This window comes from Trichechus manatus, unplaced genomic scaffold (genome assembly GCF_000243295.1).
Source record: "Trichechus manatus latirostris isolate Lorelei unplaced genomic scaffold, TriManLat1.0 scaffold00009, whole genome shotgun sequence".
NCBI classification, from domain to species: domain Eukaryota; kingdom Metazoa; phylum Chordata; class Mammalia; order Sirenia; family Trichechidae; genus Trichechus; species Trichechus manatus.
Window position 1 is genome coordinate 2371426 of NW_004443945.1, and position 22973 is coordinate 2394398.

Consider the following 22973-nt stretch of genomic DNA (forward strand, 5'->3'; position numbering starts at 1 on the left):
AATCTTCTAGAAATCTAGATTGGCCCTTTTCAAGGGTTAAACTGCAATTCCTTGTTTAAATGGTATTTTTAAAAGCAATAAGAATTACACTCAATAAAAGGAGCCCTGGTGGTGCAACAGTTAAGTGCTCAGCTGCTAACCGAAAGTTTAGTAGTTCTACCCCACCCAGCAGCTCTGTGGGAGAAAGACCTAGCAATCTGCTTCCATAAAGATTACAGCCAACAAAACCCTGTGGGGCAGTTCTGGGGTTGCTAGGAGTCGGAATCGACTTGATGGCACTCGACAACAACAGCAGTAATAAGAGCTAACACTGAATGTTTATTATATTACAGACCCTAGTCTAAGCCCTTTACATATATCACCTTATGTAGTTCTCTAAACCAGCCCCTAAGAGTTGGAATCTACTCAGTGGCAATGGGGTTGTTTTGGTTTTGGGTAAACTACCCTTCAAGGCAGTTACCATTATTACCTGTCTTTTACAGTTGAGGAAACAGGCCCAGAAGGGCTTGGTAACTTGCCCAGGGCCACAGTATTTTCCATATTCCCTGATGATAAAACTCATTTTGGGGTATATGTTAAAAGTACACATGTACAAACCCCATTTTCTTCCTACAGACTCCGAGCTCCAACAGGGAGCTGGGAAATGCAGATTTTCCTCCTGAGCTCCAGAGCTTGCTTGTCATCAGAAGGAAGTCGGGAGTACTGGGGGCCGGTAAGTGGTAGGCCCCAGCAGTCCGACTGCAGAGCACTTTTATTTAGGCATGATACCAGTCTGCCTCTTTAAGGGCGTGTTTTTAAGGCCTTTTATGCTTGTTGCCTGGCCTCATGCACAGCCACCACCCATCCTTCAGTGGAGGCTTGCATGTTGCTATAATGCTAACAGGTTTCAGCAGAGCTTCCAGACTAAAACAGACAGACAGGAAGAAAGCCCTATAGATCTGCTTCCAGAAATCAGCCAATGAAGACCCTGTGGATCACAGTGGTCCATTCTGCAATCCTTCATGGGACCAGGTGGCATTTTGTTCCTTCGGGCATGGGGTCACCATAAGACAGCAGCTAACAACAATAACATGGCCTAGAAAACCCAAAAAAAACCCATTGCCATCTAATCAATACTGACTAATAGCAACTGTGTAGGACAGAGGAGAGCTGCCCCACAGGGTTTCCAAGGAGCTGCTGGTGGATTCCAACTACTGACCTTTTGGTTAGCAGCCAAACACTTTGGTAAACAAATGTCTGTAACAGAATTTCTAAATTTTTGATTCGTTGCATTACCAAGCAACTGGGATGCCAGCCAAGTGCATTTGAAGAACCCCCTCTTTTTCATCACAGCTCCCCATTTTAAACCCAGTATCCCTATGGGTAAAATATTTCTTCCGTCGCTACTTTTCTTAAAAGAGGAACTTGGATGAATCCGACCTCACTGTAGACAAAAGTCTGGCATTTCAAATCCAAAGTTAAGGGTTCAGGGTTCCCTCTGGACCAGCTTTTTGCTCCCTCAGCAGCCTTGTCATCAGAAACCATTCACTCCATCAACTGTTTATGGAAGGCCTGCAAACCACGCCAGCCTCCGCTAGGTGCAGGAGGGAGAAAAATCGGAGACTTGATGCTCTTCTGTCTCATTGGAGAGAGACACGTGCTTCCTTCTGATTGGCGCCTTGGGCTTTCTGGGTTGGGAGAGAGGAAGCAGTTCTTGGCCCCAGCTTTTCCCTTAGTCTTAAGCATCTTTTGCCACCTTTCAAGCCTCAGGAGCTCCCAGCACTTGCAGATTGTCAAGGTATAGGGGATATCGTTAAGGAATAGGCATGAGGGGGCCTCCAGGGCCCTTGGGAATATTGTACATCTTGATCTGGACAATGGTTACGTAGTTGTAAACATGTAAAAATTCATCATCTTGTGCACTTTCCTGTGTGTGTGTTATACCTTATTAAAAATAAAAAAGAATAGGGCAGCTTTATGTGTAGTGATACGTGATGGTTTCCAAGACATATTGTAAAGGAAAAAAACTAGGTCCTAAATAGAGTCCCTGAGTAGTGAAAACAATTAAGCACCCAACTACTAGCCAAAAGGTTGATGGTTCAGACCCACCCAGAGGTGCCTCAGAAGACAGGCCTGACCATCTGCTTCTGAAAGGTCACACCCTAGAAAACCCTAAGGAGCACAGTTCTACTCTGACATATATTGAGTTGCCATGAGTCAGAATCAACTTGACGGCAACTAACAAGAACGTGCTACCACTGGTATTTTAAAAATGAGTATAAGAAACTTACCTTTTACCACGTACCGTGTGTGTGTGAATACCTACTCAAAAAAAATTTTTTTAATGCCGATTCCTGGGCCTGATCCCCATCTTACTGAATCAGTTTCTCTGGAGGCAGAGCCCAGGATTGCTCATTTCTAATACCCTCTCCAGGCAATTCTATGCACACTGCAGTCTGAGAGCCCCTGCATGGGGTTGTGCTGGACTGCCTTAGGCTGCATCCCACAACAAGAGGAAGACAGATACAAGGGGAGCTTGTTCCACGCTCAAAAGGTAATGCCCCCCACAGCTTGCTGGGTTAGGGAAGGAGCCGTTCAGCTTTATTAGGGATGTCGCGACTTCTGAGCTGTTGCCGAGGTCAGCAACTCGTGTTTCATTGTAAATGGATAATCTCATCATGTTGCTCTGTTTTGTACATGTGTCTTGCCAAAGTCCCTAACTTTCCCTGTTAGGTTTTATTTTAAGTTGGTTTCCTGCAGAGCCTGGGGTTGGGTCTTAGAAGGATGAACTAAATTCCTTCACCTGTGTATGGCTGTTGACCTTCTCTTAGCAAAACTGCTTCAACAGCTTCCCAAGAGGACTCCAGCTGAGCTCATCCCTCCTGGGCAAGCATGGCCCAAGCATCCTGTCTGTTCAGAGGGCCCTTTGTGTGTTCCTGAATGGGTTTGCCTCCCTTGGCACCCTTTCCCTATGTCACCAAGAGCATTTTACCCTAATTCTACAGAGCATCCTGGCCGTCCCTCTGGACCAAAGTGTGCCTCTTGTTCCCTCCCCCACACTGACGAGAAGATCCTGTAAATAACATCCACTGGGTACTTTTCTTAACACCATGAATCATGGCACACATGGGTATAGCATCCCAATTTGTAGCCTAAGAAGCTAATCCCAAAGGGTTTTGCTTCTGCTTTTATTTATGTCTACATGTGAACAGGCATACTCACCCTGAATGTCTGTTTTGAGTTCCACGAGCATCTAGACAAGTTTCTCATGACCCACCTTTAAAGGAGCATTGTACATCTGTGCGATACATGTACCTCCACTCATGGGCACTACTGATGCCATGTGTCCTTTAATACCCAGGGGCATTTGCAGACTTCTCTCCAGGTAGCCAAAGAGCAATGTCTGTCTGTCTGTCTGTCTCTCTTTTTGTATATTGGCACTCATTCAATAACCCTCCAACTTGCACTTTCTCTAATATTTGTTGCACCTGCAATAAGTGATGCCTTTACGCGTCTGCCTGCAGGCTGCACGTGGGAATTTGGAGCCATGGTAAACTACATCAAGAAGACATACCCCCTGACCCAGCTGGTAGTCGTGGGCTTTAGCCTGGGTGGTAACATCGTGTGCAAATACTTGGGGGAGACTCAAGCAAACCAAGAAAGGGTCCTGTGCTGCGTCAGCGTGTGCCAGGGATACAGCGCGCTGAGGTGAGTAATCTCCACTGCACATTCCCACTTCTTCCTTCCATCAAGTCCTGCAGTTGGCATTTGTTTATTGAGATGCCCCTGTGCACCAAACACTGATCCGTGAAGACCAGGGCAAACACTGTGGCAGACTGAGCAGAATTTTCTGAGTCTTGGGCTCACCTTGTTTTGCTTCCACATCTTATGTTGGAGTTGTCCTATCAGATCCTTTAAACCTGGGCTATGCCACTGCATTTTGGGATCATGTCTGTAATTGGATAGGTAAAATCACCCCTTAATAGCTACTGTTTTCCTATGGAGTCTGTGAGATGATGTATAATCTGTTCATGCTTCAGGAGTTTTGCAGAACCATGGATCTTTGAGAGAACACAGGAGACTGGCCAGCCACGATCTGAGATCCAGGCCTTGTAACCCCAGACCCTGCCTACCTAAGGAATAGTTAAGTCTCAGATGCCTCTGGAAAGGATCTGTAGCGATCACTTAATCTTTGCCCTCGCCTGCAACTATTCATCTCTCCTCTGCAGCCCAGACATCCTCACAAAAGAGCTGACCTGCTGGGTCCAGGTTCATCTCGCCCCTTAGTCTCCTACCAGCAGATATCTGCAGGGCGAGTCCTTGCTATGAACACTGACTTTGTGTTCAGAGAGCACTGAATTGGATCACTAGGAGGATTTGGGACAAGTTTTGTCTTAACTTCTTTTTCAATGCACAAAATCTTAACTGACAACAGCTTCATTTTAGTTTGCTGCAGTAGCACCATCTGCTGTTGGCAAGAGCACATAATCAGCACATTCAGCTGGGGAACTAAGGTGTGGAAGCAAAGAAGGTTCAAGAAGCTGGAGTTCTAGAACCTGTGAGGTGCTATACATAAATAGTCTAAACAGCTTCTCATTGGGGTCTGAAAGAGCTTCATATATATTATTATTTATCCTCACGTCAGCCTCATGCAATAAGGAGTCAAATAGGCAGCTTTATCCTCTGGGGCACAGATAGCCAATACCAGGACAGCAGAACTAGTGACAGGTTAGGGAGACACCATCCCTGTGTGTGCTGGTGCTGCCCAGGCCTCTGGTCCCCTCAACATTTTAATGAGATCTACTCACTAAGGGATAGTTCCTTATGATAAACCAGTGTGACCTTTTTTTTTTTCCTGCTGAGGCGTGAGGGTGATGAGCCTTTTCAGCACTGGGATAATGGCAGCCATGCTTCCTTTACGCCAAGGTGGAGCACAGAGAGCTCATCTGCTTCTGCAGGGGCCACACGGGAGCTCCTGCTTCTGGTAAATTCCTCCTAGTTGAGTCTGGAGAACCGCTTGCTCAGTGATGCCCACCCTCCGGCTTCTCATCCCAGTAGTGCCCCTCCCATGTAGCCAGAGCCATTCGAGGCTCAGAGGAGCCAGCTGCCTGCTTGCTGTAGTTAGCAAAGTCCGTTGTTAGCCGCCATCAAGCTGCCATCGAGTCAGCCCCCAGCGCGCTCTTGGCAACCCTGTGCACAGTGGGACAAAACACTGCCTGGTCCTGCACCATCCCCATGATCAGTTGTGGATCGGACCTTTGTGATCCAGAGGGTTTTCACTGGCTGCTTTTCTGAAGTAGATTGCCAGGCCTTTCTTCCGAGTCCGTCTTAGTCTGGAAGCTCCACTGAAACCTGTTCAATATCATAGCACCATGCAAGCTTCCACTGATGGGCAGGGGGTAGCTATGCATGAGGTGCATTGGCCAAGAATCAAACCCAGGTCTCCTGCATGGAACACAGGAATTCTACCACTGAACCACCGATCCCTACAGCGGAGTCTAGCTGCTGCTAAACGAGCTCACGTTTTATGATGTGCTGAAACACTGAAGGCGGCCACGGCTGTTCAAGGAGGAGCAGTGTTCAGTGCCTAGCCAGCAGGCTGGGTCAAGATGACCCCCCCTGCCTAGCACTGTCCATGTGTCTGTCTGTGTCCCTTCCTCTCCCTTAGGCCCCAGAATCTGCCCAGACTTGGCCTGGAGTGTTCGGGAGTGCCCCCTCTTGTCCTTGATGTGCAGTCATCAGCCCCACCCTAGGGGCTGCCCTGACTACAGTATTACTGTCTAGCAGTGCCCAGTTGGAAATAATCCAGGTGTCCAGCATAGGAGATGGCTAAGTAAATTATAATACACCAACTCAGTGGAAAACAAGGAGCTTTTATTTTAAAAAATCAAGAAAATATACAACATGACAGAATGTGTGTATTCAAAGTGGGGAAAAGGTCACCTATGTAAAAATATAACTGTATATGGGCAAACCTAGAAGGGAACCCCTTAGAGTAAGAACAGTTCTTACATTCGTGTGTCAGCACTCTGGGAACTAGTCAGTGTACTTTAATTTTAATGTTTCTTTAGCCTACTGCTTTCAAGTTTTCTTTTACTACCTTCTAGGACATTGTGTAGAACCACAACCCATAAATTCATCCCCAATCTTAATTCATCGTGCCCCTGCCTTCGCTTCCCTTTTTGAATATTAGGATCATGCTTGCCAATCCCCAGTCTTATAAAACCTCTCTCTCATTGTCATCCTCCGTATTTTCTCAAACACCACCGGAAGGCTGTTTATTTGTTCTCGTGGTCTCTCAGAACTCTTGAGATGTTGTTTATTTGAGCCAGGAGGTTTGAATTCATTTGGATGTTAGATACGTTCTTTCCCTCAGTTCATTCACTTCAGACTTCGGTTCCTTTTCATGAAAGTTTGGCCCACTCTTTTTGCAAACTACGAATTGGAAAGTTGAGCTTGCTCTGAGCAGTACCTCAGCACCATAAAGTGGCTGGTTCGGCTCTCCTTGCTTAATCAGTTGCTGTGAACATACTTGTAAATGCCTGTTTTCTTTGAGCCCTCTCCTAAATTATTTTAAAAAATCTGTGTACCTTCCACAACATTTTTTAAAATTCTTTTGACAGTTCAAGGAGAGATCCCTCACTAGCAGATGGCTGGGAAGCCAGTTTGGGTAATATCTTATTATTATTTAATGTTGCATGGATTAGAAATTAGGCATTTTAAAAGAACTTTATTTATTTTGGAGATGGATGGACGGACGGATGATAAAGTTTTTTAAAAATCCATATATGTAAATCTATTGGTCCCATCCTGTCCAGAGCAAAGGAGAATGAAGAAAATCAAAGACAAGGAAAATATTAGTCCAGAGAACTAATGGACCCCATGAACCACAGCCTCCACCAGACTGAATCCAGAAGGACTAGATGGCGCCCAGCTACCACCACCAACGGCTCTGACAGGGATCACAATCGAGGGTCCCAGAGAGAGTGGGAAAAAAAACGTAGACCAAAATTCAAATTCACAAAAAGACTTACTGGTCTGACGGTGACTGGAGGAACTCCAGAGACTATGGCCCCTGACACCCGGCTAACTCAGAACTGAAGCCACTCCTGAATTCCACCTTTCCGCCAAAGATTAGACAGGCCTATAAGACAAATAATAACACAGATAAGGAACGTACTTCTTAGTTCAATCAAGTATACGAGACCAAATGGGCAACACTTGCCGAAAAGCAAAGACAAGAAGGCAGGAAGGGACAGAAGCCTGGAAGAATGGACACGGGGAACCTGGGGTGTAAAGGGAAAGGGGAAGAGTGCTGACAGCGTTTGGGGATTGCAACCAATGTCACAAAACAATTTGTGTATAAATGTTTGAATGAGAAACTAATTTGTGCTGTAAACTTTTACCTAAAGCACAATAAAATTTTTTTTAAAAATGGTTAAAAAAAGAATCCATACATAGCATTTTCAAGTAGGATTCCCAATGAAACCACACTGGTTTCTTGGGGTAGTCTCCTCTTCCTATTTATGACTTCAATGACAGAATCACCTTTTGAGAGCTTAGTCACTTCAGGAAGCCCCTTCTCTTTTGGAGTCATCCTGGTTCTTTTGGAAGTTTTTGAAACCCACCTTCCTACAAGCAAGGGCTTACCCAGACTTATTCAGAGCCTTCCCCTCCTGGAATTATGACCTAGCTGCTTTCTTGGGGGTTCCACACATCTCTCCTGTGCCCTCACCCGGGTTCTTCTGGTGGGTTGGCATCAGATTAAGTGAGGAAGCAGTTCCTGTCACCCCTTCTCTCTAGAGAACAGAGCTATTTAGAAGCAAGTCATTAACTCAGATGTCTTGCTGTTTAGCCAAGTCAGGCACTCTTTCAAGGAGCCCTGGTGGCACAATGGTTAAGCACTCAGCTGCAAACCAAAAGGATGGCAGTTCGAACCCACACAACAGCTCTGCAGGAGGAAGACCTGGTAATCTGTTCCTGCAAAGATTATAGCCAAGAAAACCCTGTGGGGTAGTTCTACTCTGTCCCATGGGGTCACTATGAGTCAGAATCAACTCTATAGCAACCAACAACAGGCACTCATTCAGTGTGCAGAGAACTGAAGTCCCCTAGTTTTAGTATCCATTTTTTGTAATGGTATCCATTTTTGGTAATTCATTTTTTTCATCTGACCTGGCAGCTCTTACCCAAACGTTCTCCACATGTTTTTCCCCCTTGGGCTTTGGAGTCAGCCTTTTGGAGTTTTGCCATATAGCACTATTCTGCTTCGCTTCCTACAAGTCTACCTCATTTTGAGTAGGGGAGCCACACAGTGCCCATCACAGGCTTCCTTCCAGTCCTGGTCCCATCTCATTGTACTCTTCTGAGTTAAGGTCACCTTGTTTGTGCTCTGCCTATCAGCATGTTGATACCGGAGTCTGTAAATAAATGGCATCTTTCCTCCTCTTCCTTTCCCAGCCATCCCCTCTCACAACCCATTGCTATGCTTGCCACTCTGTCATGCCTGAGGTCTGCCCACCACAGCACCTTGCATTGTCACAGGGTCATCTGAGTATTCTCCTCCTGCCTCCACCACCATTCTCTTTAAACCTTCTTGATGAGGACATCTGGTTTCCAGGCAGACATCCTCCCCATCTTCATGAGGTGCATGCCTCACCTAGTCCAGGAGCCCACCCATCCTTCCAGTCTCTTCAGCCAAGGCCTGCCCTCCCCTCCTCACAGCCACTCCTCTCTGCAGAATTCCAGCCACCATTAACCAAAGCTATGAAAACATGACTGAGGTCCCCTAAGTGGCCTGTGTCGCACCTGTGACGGTACTGTTTAGATACCTCAGCATTAGAAGCAACCTGGGTGTAGAAATGCATTCTCTAGTTCATTCCCCTGATTTGACAGATGAGGAAACTGAGGCTCAGGGAGGTGAAGTGGCTTGTGCAGAGTTTGGTCAACTTCCCAGTGGTGTCAGATGGATCATAGTTCCAGTCCCTGCTCTACCTCTTGCCAGCCAAGTGGTCCAGACATCGTCTCCTGCTTCATCCCATCACCAGCCCTGAGGCCCTGGGCTCATTTGTAGCCTAGACGTGTCTCCTGCTCCTCTCCTTGTAGCCCCAAGCAAAAACAAGGCAGATAAGTTGGAGTTTGGCATCAATGGGAGAGGCATGCATGACGTTTTTGATGGGGCTGTATACATAGTAGTTCCAGATAACATGCCTGGGCTCTTTATCATCCCTGAGAATGATTGTTGAGGCTCGCAGCACTGCTGTCTAACCTGTTAAAACTAATTTTGGCCCTTCTCTGTGTCTTTTTGATCATTAACTCTTCTTAGCAGGGCAAATAATTCATAGTAGCTCATAATCCAAAATTATTTTCTATTTTCCTCCTCCTTATCCCCCCCTTCTTTCTCCTTCTCCTACTTTTTCTTCTTCTTTTTTATTATAGAAAATTTCAGACACAAAATAAAAAAGAATAGAATATTGAACCTGCACATACCCATCATCAGCTTCAACAGGGATCAACCGATGACCACGCTTTTCCCCTTTACACCGACTCGCTGTGCTCCCCAGTAAACTGGATTATTTTAAAGCAAATCCCAGACATTATATGATATCATTTCATCTGTAAACATTTCACTAGGTAGCTCTAAAAGACTCTCAGGACTTTTTTCTTAAACATAACCACAATACCATTATCACACCAAAAAAATAAAATAATTCCCTAATATCATTTCATTTCTTCCTTATTCATTGTTCAGCTTTCGCAAGCATATGAGGCGATTGAAAATACCATGGCTTGGGCCAGGCACAGCTTAGTCCTCAAAGTGACATCTTTGCTTTTTAACACTTTAATGAGGTCTTTTGTAGCAGATTTGCCCAACACAACACGTCTGATTTCTTGACTGCTCCTTCCATGGGCGTCGATTATCAATTCAAGTAAAATGAAATCCTGGGCAACTTCAGTATTTTCTCCATTTATCATCATGTTGCTTATTGGTTCAGTTATGAGGATTTTTGTTTTCTTTATGTTGAGATGTAATCTATACTGAAGGCTGTAGTCGTTGATCTTCATCAGTAAGTGCTTCAGGTCCTCTTCACTTCTGAATTGATGCATTTGAATTATGGTGTTGGAAAAGAATATTGAATATACCATGGGCTTGCAGAAGAATGAACAAATCTGTCTTGGAAGAAATACAGCCAGAATGCTCCTTAGAAGCAAGGATGGCGAGACTTCATCTCACATACTTTGGACACGTTATCAGGAGGGACTAGTCCCTAGAGAAGGACATCATGCTTGGTAAAGTAGAGGGTCAGTGAAAAATAAGAAGACCCTCAACGAGATGGATTGACACGGTAACAGCAACAGTGGGCTCAAACGTAGCAACACTTGTAAGGATGGCGCAGGACCGGGCAGTGTTTCATTCTGTTGTATATAGGGTCACTGTGAGTAGACAGCAACTCAGCGCACCTAGCAACGACAACAACCATCATCCCATTTCTAGTCAGGGTTCAGATTCTCTTGATTGTCTCGTAATTTTTTTTTAATAGTTGACTTGTTTCATTGAGGATTCACATAACGGCCATACTTGTGTTCGATTTGTCTCTTAAGTTTCTTTTCGTCTGTCAATTCCTCCCCTTTTTTGTTGCCTTTCAGTTTATTGTCATTGTTGGTGTTGAAGAAATCAGGTCTTCTTTAAAAAACAATATATGGAATTTATTATTTTATAGCACATTGATCTCGATTATTTTTTATTAGACCAATATAGAATCAAGTTTTAATTCCTTAACTATAGACCCAAAGGTGGTGGAAGGCAACGCCTAGGTATATTGAGTGCTAAACCAAAGATAAGCCATTGCTGTCAAGTCGATTCTGACTCATGGTAACCCTACATGTTACAGAGTAGATTGCTCCATAGGGTGTTCTTGGCTGTAAGCAGGTCACCAGGCCCTTCTTCCATGGCACCCTGGGTAGGTTCAAACAACCGACCTTTAGGTTAGTAGTTGAGAGCAAACTCTTGTGTCACCCCGGGACCAAACCACAGATACTTAGGAATGCATGCTGGCCAAAATAAACAGGGTGAAACATTGGTTCCAGCATCTTTGTCCAGGTCCCTCCTTGAACCCTGGGCCCCTGTGAGCCTTTCAGCGAGCAAGGCCTGTGGTGTTACTTAATCAAAATCTTGGGCAGTGCTGGAGCGTCTTTTTATGTCTTAAGTTCACGGCCAGCACCCTCCTCCCTTCCCTGCCTCTGCATTCCCTCTGATATGAAGGAGGTACTAACAAAAGCAAGAATTTCCCTGCAGTTCAGAGGTCAGCGAAAGGCAGAAATGAATGAGGGCAAGAGAAAGCTGTCGGCTCTATGCGGACAGGGCAGCATAGGTCCAAGGTCAAAAGAGGAACGGGGCCAGCAGAGGCAGCAAGCTGTGAGCCACTGACTGGGGAGCCTGTCCCTCAGGCCAAAGGGCAGGGGTCCACAGTCCTGCATAGCTAGGGCCCCACCTTGGTTATCTGGCCTGCCCCTTCTGTCCCTGCAGTGTTTGGGCAGGCCCCAGCACACTTACAGCCTGGCCTTTTCCCCCTTGAACGGGATGCTAGTCTTTACTTTGAGCTTTGGCCAGTGTTTTATGAGCCTGTCACAGGTCATTAAATCCACACACCATTTCACTTTAAACTTCCACTACTGCTTATATTTTAACCATGATTTCATGGGAAATATTTGCCATTTCAAAACTAAAGTGTGGCAGGTTTGGAGAAATTTCTTTTGCAAACTTCCTGGGCTTAAAAATAACTATGAACCACGCAGATCCCCTCTCTTGTCATCTGGAAGATGAAACCTACGGATTCTCTGTGGGGATGGTGACACCCAGATTAATTCCAAGGGTGGAATTAGGCCTTGAGATCAGAAATCTCCCAAATGAAGGTTTCTTTTTAATCACCTTGGGCTCAGTGGTCACCTGTGTTTGGGTTCATACCCAAGGTGAGAGAGCATTGAGTGGGGAAGGCTGAGAGGCAGTGTGGGGATTAGCTCACTGGTGTTTACTCCCCTGACACGTAGGCCCTGGAGGCATGTAGAGAAGGGTGGCAGTGCTGTCCCCTTACTCCGCACGGGATGGAGTCAAGAACACGGCACTGCAGTCAGGCAGGACTGGGCCCAGACCTCAGTTGTACCTTAATGTTTTGATGTGTCCCAGGGCCTGTCACTGGACCTGAGTCCTTGATTTCCTAATCTGGAGAATGGGGATGATATTACCTGCCTAGCATCATTGCTGGGAGGATTAGACCATGCCCCCACGTTAGGTAGGCCTAGCACCTGCCAACCAAAAGAAAGATTTTCTTGCAGAACATCAAATTTTATGATTTTCCTTTGCCTCTAAAACAGCAACAAAAGAAGTTTTTTTTTTTCTTTTAGGTTTTTCCCTGAACTGTACTTCTCCTCCCACCCTCCCCTTACACACTCCTATTATTAAGCCAGGAAAACATGCCTGCAGGGTAGGAAGCAGCACAGAGAAAGCGTTCAAATGACAGTTGAAGTAGACGCTGGTACTGACAGGTTCTGGAAGAGGGTGTCGGTGAGTGTCACCATCCAAGCTCCTGCCCCTAGGGAGTTTTCTCACTGAGGTCATGTTCACGGTGCTGTTATGGTTCCCCATAGGCTTCTCTACAGATGATAGTTTGAGTCCGCACACCAAAGCTCCGGGTTCCCACGTAGGCACTGGGGAAGCACCTTGCTCCAGCGACAAGAGCCTCACCTGGCCTGCACCAGCCACTGTCCTCAACACGACGCACTCTCGCTCACTCTGTTTGTGGTTCTTTTAGGGCCCAGGAAACCTTCATGCAGTGGGATCATTGCCGGAGGTTTTACAACTTCCTCATGGCTGACAACATGAAGAAAATCATCCTCTCGCACAGGTACCTTTACCTTCTGCTCTCCCTAGGGAGACAGACGACTTCTTTCTCAGCTTCTTTAAAAACTCCCACTCACGGTGACCCCATATGTATCCAAGTAGAACTGTGCTCCATGGGGTTTTCAATGACTGATTTTTTTAGAAGTAGATTGATTGCCAGGCCTTTCTTCCAAGGTGCTTCTAGGTGGACTCAAAACCTCTAGCCTTTCGGTTGGTTAGTCACCGAGCACATTAACTGTTTGTACCACCCAGAGTGTCCTGAGCTTCTTTAGGTGCCAATAGAAGCCAGAACCCTGTTTCTTCAGGTGGGGAAAAGACGGGTGGGGGTGGTGCGGACTCTTGGCTGACTGCGTTTGTTTCTTGCTTAGAAACAAACTTGTCTCAAGCTACCAGACTGTAGTTATTCAAAAGTCAGCACTACAAAGTCATCCTCTGGCACATTCTAAAGGCTAAAAAAACCCATTGCCGTCACATTGATTCCAACTCACGGCGACCCCATGTGTTACAGAGTACAAATGCTCCATAGAGTTTTCTTGGCTGTAATCTTTATGGAAGCAGATCCCCAGGACTTTCTTCCGTGGTGCTGCTGTGTGAGTTCAAACTGCCAACTTAGGTTAGTAGCCAATAGCAAACCACTTGCACCACTCAGGGACCTCTTCTAAAGCTAAAGGGGTTGAGTTCTAACTTACCCACATAAGCTTTGTCAAAGACTTTCTGTCCTGGCTTGCCTCTGGGCAAGGAAGCAGGTTCTGCTGTGGTTGTTCATTGTCTGTTTTCTATTTTCTGTTTGCTTGTGTGTCTCTTTCCAGGCAAGCACTTTTTGGAGATCGTGTTAAGAAACCCCGGTGCCTAGAGGACACAGACCTGAGCCGGCTCTACACAGCAACGTCCCTGATGCAGATCGATGACAACGTGATGAGGTGTGTCCAGGTGGGGCGGAGGGGGAGCACTCAGGGTGGGGCGCTCAGCCCGACAGGAGTGATTCATTCTGCACACATTAGTGTTAGTGATTCTTTAAATACCTTTCCAATGTATAAAAACAGAAGCTCTCACAGAAATATCCAAATTCTACTTTCTTTTTGAAAATAGTAAGAGGACTTGACCTTGATTCTATAGCTCTTCATAGCATAGGCAACTTGAGCCGAGGAGCTGCCAGTGTCTAGAAGGGGGTGACCCTGTCGATAATTACTATAGATAACACTTATTGGTTAGTAACTCTGGGCCAGTCACTGTGCTAGTAAGCACTCTGATGTCATAAACCTCACAGCACCATTAAGGAAGGTCTTATCCTAATCTCCATTCCACAGAGGAGAAGCTGAGGCTCAGAGAAGTTAAACCGTTTGCCTAAGATCACACAGACAATAAGTGGCAGAGCCAGGATCTGAACCCAGATACCAAAGCCGGCGCTCTTAACCACTACACTCTGCTGCCTCTGTATATTCTACTGGTTCAGAGCTGGAGCAGTAACAAAATCGGCTCAGCCTTCAGACCTTATGACAAGTGTTGTTTTTAACTTTTCCCCTTTTTTTCGGTATGTTCCAGGAAGTTTCATGGCTATAACTCCCTGAAGGAATATTATGAAGAAGAAAGCTGCATGAGGTACCTGCACAGGGTGAGTGGCCAGCACCATCCCGGGGGCAGCAGCATCTCAGAACTAGTGTTCCTCGCCAGCCTCACACACAGTACAGCACGCATCCCTCCTACACTTCCCACGTGGAAGCTCAGCCAGACTCTGGCTCAGACTGCTCTGGATATTGACCTGGGTTTGTTATTGAACCAAACTCTGTCCCTCTGTCACCTCCCTAAGTAAGCCCAGCACCGCCTCCTAGAGTGGTGCAGGGCAGTCTGCTCCTGTGTCCATGTGAAAGCCTTTCAAATTGCTGGAACATCCTATTTCTTCTTTTGTCAGTATAATGCTGCCCGGTTCCTGCCGTGGTTCCTCATGGGAGATCACTCTAGATTGCCTACCATCCCCGACCCTTTCTCTGGCCATGTGTATTTTGTTAGTGTGGTGCAAAGGACTAAACTCAAAATTCCTGCCATGATATGGCGAGCACAGAACAAAATGGGTGGGTTTCTGTATCAAAATGACGGGAGCATGTCTGTTGATAGGTTAGGCTGGTTTATATTAATGCCGTTTTAACAGCTGCAATAAACTTTGTATTCAATTCAGCTTGTGCCCAACCAAACAAAAAAAAACTCCACACATTTTTCACCGGAACCACCACCGAGCCAGTCTCCCTCATTCCGTCCCTGCACAATTGATCCTTTTACCCAGACACAGGACTTCTCATTTATCCCTGTTCATGTCCACGTATTGGTGTGGCCCACCATTCCCCCAGCTAAAGCAGGTAATTATGAATTGCAGTCCTGCCATCTGTCATCAGCCATCTCTCCTACCTCAGCATCATCACCCAGGCTTTTGGTATCTTCATTAAAACTATTACAGAAGCACTGAGCTATCTAGAGCCAATGTCAGAGGCCTCCAGGTTAACACAGACACTCATTACACTGCCTGGGCATAGTTGTTCAGCTACATGTGAGTCCACCCATCAGCACCACCTCCACTAAATCGACAAAAAGAGACTATTGGCTGTTTTGTGAAAGGGGGTGCTGAATGCAGCCTTGCCAAGAGCTTCCCAATATCCTCCGGCCTATTCTCAACCTTCAGATTCTTCTAGAAAGGCTTCTTTGTCTGGAGCAGAGCACACTCCATTTTTGCTCCCCACCATATAAACTGAATGAATGTGTACGTAATTCTTTGTAAAGTCATCTTTCTGAAAGGTATGGCTAATCTGAAACGCTAGGAAGATCATTAAAATATTTTGCCGGTGAGCTCCATTGAGTGCATCCGCTCTCTCCATCAGAGCACGTGGGTCACCTAGGACGCTGTGGAGCTTCGCTCCCGCGCGCTCCTGCCAGGGCTGTAATCCCAGCGGCAGTTATAATTCATTCCACTGGCAGTGAGTCCAAGGCGTCCTCAATCCACCTGTTCAGCAAGCTGAGCAGTGACCCTCTTCCCTTTGCTTCAAAGACATGTCCGGTAGTGAATTTGGACGTGAATCAATGGGGTCTGAAAAAGGGAATTGATAATTTAATTCTGCTTTATTTTCTCGCTGCAGATTTATGTGCCTCTCATGCTGGTTAATGCAGCTGATGACCCCTTGGTGCATGAAAGTCTTCTAGCCATTCCAAAATCTCTTTCAGGTAAAGTGTTTCTTCCTGCTGCTCCCCCAACCACTCAGCAAATTGCCACCGTAAATTCTGTCACCTTCACCATGCCGTCATCTCCTGCAGATCAGCTCTGGGGGGAAGGGCATCTCATGCAGTGTTGTTACTCAGCCTCACCTGATACTCCTGGGGCTCTGCTGGGGCCTGGGCAGAGGCCTTCTTACTTTCTGTCCTGTTGCAGGAGGCAGGCCTACCATGTGTATCCATAGCCAAGAGGGGTTTTTAGTAGTCACCTGGAGCTCTGTGACAGTATGGTCTCAGGGTTATGGTTCCATTAAGTCTGAGAGTTTGACTTAAACAGATATTTAAACTTAAAACTTGACCTGAAGAGCCAGTCCCGCTATCTCCTGTGGCAACCTCTCCATCTGCTTTGAGGATAAAAATAGAAGCAATGGAAACAGCAAAGAACATTGCGCATAGGAACTGTACTATGCTTCCAGGCGGCAGTCTCTTTCCACACTGGATGGAAGCAGAAGGAGAAATTAAAGGGAGGGTGGCAGAAGGAAACACTTGGGAATTTCAGAGTCACTTTGCCTTGTAATATCAGACCCTTAGGAAGGAGCCCTGGTGGCACACTGGCACTTGGCTGCTAACTGAAAGGTTGGCGGTTCCAACCTACTCCACAGCTCCACGGGAGAAAGACCTGGTGATCTGCCTCCATAAAGATTACAGCCAAGAAAACCCTATGGGGTAGCTCTACTCTGTCACATGGGGTTGCTATGAGTCGAAATCCACTCCGTAACACCTAACTACAACAGCAACAGGGCATAACCTCCCCGCCCTCCACAGTCCTTCTCTGTGATTAAGTTTCCTTTTGTAAATGTCATGTATTAACAAGAGGGATTCTGATTCTGATTCTCCCTGGACCCCAAACTAAAAGCATAGCTAATAGAGTGGACAGAGGGCCCCAAAAGCCAAAGCTCTGTTTCACTGCTCGGGGTGAAAGCTGTGTGTTTTGGAGGTCTTTGCGTGTCCTGTGATACAGACTACGTCCTGCCGATCCCTTATCACAAACCGTAGGCACACTGTCCCAAAGCAGCCCACTGGGCCACGTGTGCAGCCCTGAGAGAAAGCAGCAGCACTTGTTTCCTTCTGTGCTTCTAAGGTAGCAGCCATGGCTCTAACGCTGGCACCCAAAAAAACGTATAAAACAGTGACTGAAAAGGAAGAGTAAAGGGGGCCAGACAAGAAAAGAGCTCTTCAGTGCCAAGGAAAGGCCTCTGAGGCCTGGAGCACCCAGCAAGGGGACACTCTGTAGTTATTCCCGTGGGAAGACAGGTGCTTCCTGTTGTACCCGGCTGTACCTGGCTGCTCATTTTACGCACATCTTCAATAGCATCCTTCACTGGCACATGTAGGACCAACCCCAACATGGATTCCTAAAGTCAAGCCCCAGGTTACGAATTCTCAGGATAGCCATCTTAGCACTGCCATTGAAAGCTGTGGGCATCTTTTAATACATCTTGCAGCTTTGAGTTCAGTTTTAGTCTTGAAGAGCAATATCAATGAAAAAATCATCGATTCCATTGAATTCTTATTCTTGTCTAGTAAATAACAGTATAAATGCTATGAATCCCTGCTCAGAGTCTGGTCCCCCCACCAGTAGCGTTGGCATCACTGGGAAGCTTGTTAGAAAAGCAGACTCTCAGCTTCTCCCCAGGGCTGTTAAATCAGAATCTGCATTTCAGCAAGATTCCTCCAGTGATTCACACGCAAATTACCTGGGGAGCTTTAACAATACCAATGTGTGGGTTTCTCTTCTCCGCAACCCCCTCAGAGATCCTGATTTTGTTGATCTGGGGTGCAGCCTAGCCTAAAACTAGTTGCTGTGGAGTTTACTCTGACTTATTGTGACCCCATGTGTGTCAGAGTAGAACTGTGCTCCATGGAGTTTTCAGTGGCTGATTTTTCAGAAGTAGATCGCCAGACCTTTCTTCCCAGGCACCTCTGGGTAGACTGCAACCTCCAACCTTTCATTTAGCAGCCGAGTGTGTTAACCGTTTGCACCACCCGGGCACTCTGTGGCCTGGCATAGAACAAACCAAAAACCAAACCCTTTGCCTTGAAGTCTGACTCATAGTGACCCTATAGAACAGTGGAGAACTGCCTCATAGGGTTTCCAAGGAGCGGCTGGTGGATTTGAACTGCTGAGCTCTTAACCACTGCGCTACCAGTGGCCTGGCGTAGGGATCTATAAACTCCCCAGGTGACTCTAATGTGCAGCAAAATTTGAGAACCACTGGGCTAGAGTTCTAAGGAGTTAAGCTGGTACCCTTTCACTCCAATGCCAAACTGCTATTCCAAAAACAGATCCCACTGTTTTGCCTGCCCCATCAGATCTCCCTTCTACTTTGGCGAACAAGGTAGGTGAGTAGAGGTTGGATGCCTACTTAGGTGATGGGCACCTGTGGGGAAAGCCTAAACCACCCCCCCACCACACACACCCGAAGCCAGCTCACGTTAGCACCTCCCGCCCTGGAACTAGGAGTCCCTGGGTGGTGCAAATGCTTAACACACTCGCTGTCAACCGAAAGGTCAAGGGTTCAAGTCCACTCAGATGCCTTGGAAGAAAGGCCTGGGGATCTACTTCTGAAAACCTAAACGTTGAAAACCCTATGGAGCACAGTTCTACTCTGACATACATGGGGTCTCCATGTGTCGATTCTAATTCAACAGCAATTGGTGGGGTTTTCTTTCGTCTTGTGTTCCTTTGGCCCTGGAGCTAACTAGACCCCAGTAACTCACACAGCTGCCTTTCCTTTGCAGGGAAACGGGAGAACGTCATGTTTGTGCTGCCACTGCATGGGGGTCACCTGGGCTTCTTTGAGGGCTCCGTGCTATTCCCTGAGCCCCTGACGTGGATGGATAAGCTGGTGGTGGAGTATGCCAATGCCATTTGCCAGTGGGAGCGGAACAAGTCCCAGTGCTCCGACACAGAGCAGGTGGAGGCCGACCTGGAGTGAGGCCTCCAGACTCTAGTGTGCTCCAGCGGCCTCCTCTGAGACCCGCGCCCCACCCTCGCCAGCTGTGTCAGGTCCCCCATCTCCCTCAGTGACCTGGATCTGACCTCACACCATCAGCAGGGGCCGCCCACCAGGCACACCTATTCTTGGAGCAGGCAGCTCTTCCCAGGAGCTGCAGGCTCTTTTTGTGCTTAGGTTCCTGGTCTCCTCCATTGCATTTTTAGCCATGGTGACAGGCGACAGGGTTCTCACCTACCTGTCCAGTGTCAGCATTTGGTTGCTTTTCAACCAGTTAAGTCTAGTTTCCCCATTAAAAATGTGTCAGAACCATAGTTTTGCTTTGCCAATCAAAAGGCTTTTCCCCGAGAACAGTGTGGGGTGTACGTTAGTTTTGTGGTGGTTGTATGTGCCCTTACGTAGAACCTGAAAAGAGCTCACTGGCCTAGCCCAGCGCCGACGATGCAGCTCAGCATTGGAGATGCTGGCCTCCCAGGCCAGACTGTGACCTCTTAAATGGCAAAGGAAATTCCCTTGAGTCATAAGGCAAGTTTTCTCCCTCACTATCTTCTAAGACAGTTCCCCCACGCTTTCCTGGTGATGAGAGTTTCCTGGGGCACTTGTGAAAAATTCAGCCTCCCAGGTCCTTCCCTTTGGAGAGGCTGATTCCATGGGTCTAGGAAGGGGCCTGGGGATTTTAATTTTTGACCAGTGCCCCAGCTGATTCTCATCACCGGGCAAATTTGGGAAACACTGTTCTACGAGGCCTTTAAATTAGAAACATCTTGGTAGCTCATTTTATTGAATTGCATCATCAGAGGTGTCTCTTGGTTCCCAGAGGCCTCAAAAGCAGCGCGGCCTGCCACGTCACCACCCTTGTGTGATGACTATGTGATGTCTTGGGAAGAGCCGTGAGCTGGGAGTGAAGAGTGTGGGCTGTGGCCCTAGCTCTGCTTCTCACTGGCTGCATGATCCTGGAAAAGTCCCTCTGGACTTTAGTTTCCCCCTCTGTAAAATGGGGGCTGGGACCAGGTAGATTGCCGAGATCACTACTGGTTCTAAAGTTCAATGACAAACTCAGTTTGCTGCAGTTTGAGAGAGCATCCTTCCAGAGGAACGTGGAAACTCCCCCCGTCCAAGCGTGTAGCCTTGATGTCATCATTTGCCTTTCTTTTTTGTCCTTCATTCTATATAGAGGTTTTTCAGTTTGATTTTTTTCTTTTAAAAAAAACAGTGGTTTGTAATTTTTTTTTTTTTTTAACCCAGGTATCGCTAACTCTGGATTTGATACCAAACAACTCAAAAGTTGGATCTGAGTTTGGAGAAACAGATTTCCAACTGAAGAGGGTATTCTTTTAAATCCAGACTTTTAGTTTAATGTCCTGTATTTGTATACTGTTGGACAGATCTTTCCAAACTGTGTCTTCTCAAATCAAAATGTAACTCTAGGCTTCGAGTACGCCTCTCCTCCAATCCCGGGGTACTTGAATATCTCAAAACCCTGCACTTTGAAAAATCCGCAGTTGCTATCTGGAACTAAATGGAATTACAGGTGAAACTGCCTGGATACTTTTAAAAAGATTTTCCCTGCTTCAGCTCCTTTGGCTCCAGGACAGACAGGAATATAATAGTGGGTCTGTGTGGATGTTGAAGGGGTACAGGGAGCCACCTGAGCGCTTGAATGCAGAGCCTCATGGCTGCGGGTGGGTGTAGTTTGGACACTAGTCCAAGTGACTATGACGGTAATGTCTGTAACCTGAACATGTGTTTCTGACAATCACCAGATCATCCTGACTATTGACATCAGAAACAACCATTTTTTAAAAGGATTGAGGTTTCTGTGGTCTCAGCTTTGCTTTAGTATAATTTCTCACACTCCCCCAAATTCTGTCATTGTGACTTTTCCCCCAAGTTGTCATTTCTCCAGAGCATTTCCTTTTCATGTTATTTTAGCACAAATTGGCACTTTATCATCTACCCCTCGATTTGGAAGCTAGTCCCTCTCCTTTGTTACTTTTCCCTCCACCCAACTACAACTGTAATCTAGAAGATTCAGAGACATCTCCTCCTACTGCCTTCATGTCTCAAGACTCTTTGGGAGATTAGGTGAACCAAGCAATAACTTAATAGGGTTGAATCACCATCACAGGAAGCAAGAAAGTTCTTTCATTTCTTAGGCCCCATCTCTTGACCTATTCTGCCAAATTAGTGGCCCCGGTCCTGGCTCCATTCAGAGGAGAAAAGACAGTCCCGTGGTCACATTCACAGAGTACAGGGGTGGGGTGCCCAGGAGCCTTTGCTCTTCGGAAGACTGGCTTTTGGAGATCACAGTTCTCGTCTGCACAGCAGCTCTGGTGGCCTCCGTGGAGGCAAGGAGGGCTGGGGGCATAGCCTTTGTTGCCACACAAGGAGAGTTTTGCCCACAGGATCGTGGGGGCCGAGTCCCAGCTGAAATCTTTTTAGCATGTGACTCTGAATGGCACTCACATGGAATCAACTGAAGCCTTTTGTTCAAGCTTCAGGCCCTCAGCATGGAGATGAGAATGTGACTGTGGCTGTCTCACAGGAAAATTCTTGTTTGCTCCTAAAAGGGAGCACAGAGGCCTTGAATTCGCTGAGATGCAAGCTGGCCTAATAAACAGGGGAGCAGCATTTTATATGTAGGTCATCATTTTCCTTCCTCCAGGTTTCCTTGCTCTTCTTCCCTGACTCATTCAGTTCTGATGATAATATAAGTTCTCATCTTACTATTAAGATCCTATTTCGGCTAAAACAAGGCTGAATTTTCAAAGAGTGTTTACACTGCATTTTACGCAAATAAAGTGCACCTTTTTCATTTGTTTGCTAGTTCCCCCCCACCCCCACCCCCCGTATTTTTCTAAGCGCTATGCTTTTTTTTTTACAGCAACATGTGGAAGAGGATTGTCATGGCAGCGCTTGTGAGGGTTCCTGGGGAGTGGGGCACTGCTGGCAAGCAGACACATTTTATTTGTGTAAAAAATCTGGTAGATAATGTATTTTAAAATCTGATTAAGGATATAAATTGCATAGACAAAGACAATTCTGTTGCCTTGTTAGACCAAGAGGGAGAAAATGCCCACATTTTTCCTGTTGTACTTCTTTCCTCCTAAAAAAATATGGCGACACTGAAGAGAAAAATGATCCCAATCAAATTAGGATTATCTGAACCGAGAAATGGGGTCAAGTCTAGCTGATGCATTATGTTAGAAAGGAGCTTAACAGACTTGAAGAAAACCTCTTCTCTTCCCTGGTGTGCTTTACACCCGTGATTCCAGAGCAGAATGAAGGTAGAATGGTGTTTGTCATTATTATGTTCTTTTAACCTTTCTGCAGCATTTTACACTTAAGGGAACCCTATGACATACCATGCGAGTGGAAATACACCTGAAAGGGAGGTTTTACTTTCTTGGCATGATGTTATGGGACCAGGGCCCAGGAGACCTGGGTTCTTCTCCTATCTCTAATTCACATTCCTGGGCAAGTGAGTTCACCTCTCTGAGCCTGTTTCCTCATCTTAGACCATCTCCAAGATCCCACCCCTAAAACCACTCATCTATTTACACAACATTTGCCTGCACATTCCCACTTGGCTCGTCCACAGCCCTTGCAGGTGGAAAGCAGATATATCAAAGCTCAAGGCTTATCTTGCAGGGACTTGGAAAAAGAGAGCTTCTTCATTAAACCCTTCCTGGTGACCAGTAACCAGTTGCCATCAAGTTGATTCTAACTCATGGTGACACCATGCATGTCAGAGTAGAACTGTGCTCTGTAGGGTTTTCAATGGCCAATCTTTCAGAAGTAGATCACCAGGCCTTTCTTCTGAGGAATGTGTGGGTGGACTCTAACCTTTCGGTTAGCAACACAGCTTGTTAAGTATACACACC

The 22973-nt window shown here is 46.4% G+C and overlaps 1 protein-coding gene across 5 annotated transcripts in view; it reads left to right on the forward strand.

The window, feature by feature from the left end:
* ABHD2 (abhydrolase domain containing 2, acylglycerol lipase) overlaps positions 1-22973 on the forward strand; it is a 118876-nt gene that overhangs the window by 94096 nt on the left and 1807 nt on the right. For 3 of the 5 annotated variants that reach the window (XM_023725933.1, XM_023725934.1, XM_023725935.1), the window contains exons 6-11: positions 3504-3687; positions 12789-12881; positions 13687-13797; positions 14420-14489; positions 16000-16084; positions 18875-22143. In XM_023725933.1, the coding sequence (XP_023581701.1) occupies positions 3504-3687; positions 12789-12881; positions 13687-13797; positions 14420-14489; positions 16000-16084; positions 18875-19071 (740 nt within the window). In that variant the 3' untranslated portion in view covers positions 19072-22143. Of the gene's footprint in view, positions 1-3503; positions 3688-12788; positions 12882-13686; positions 13798-14419; positions 14490-15999; positions 16085-18874; positions 22144-22973 lie in introns of those variants that run through there. The other 2 variants (XM_004370621.3, XM_023725936.1) reach the window with 2 other exon arrangements.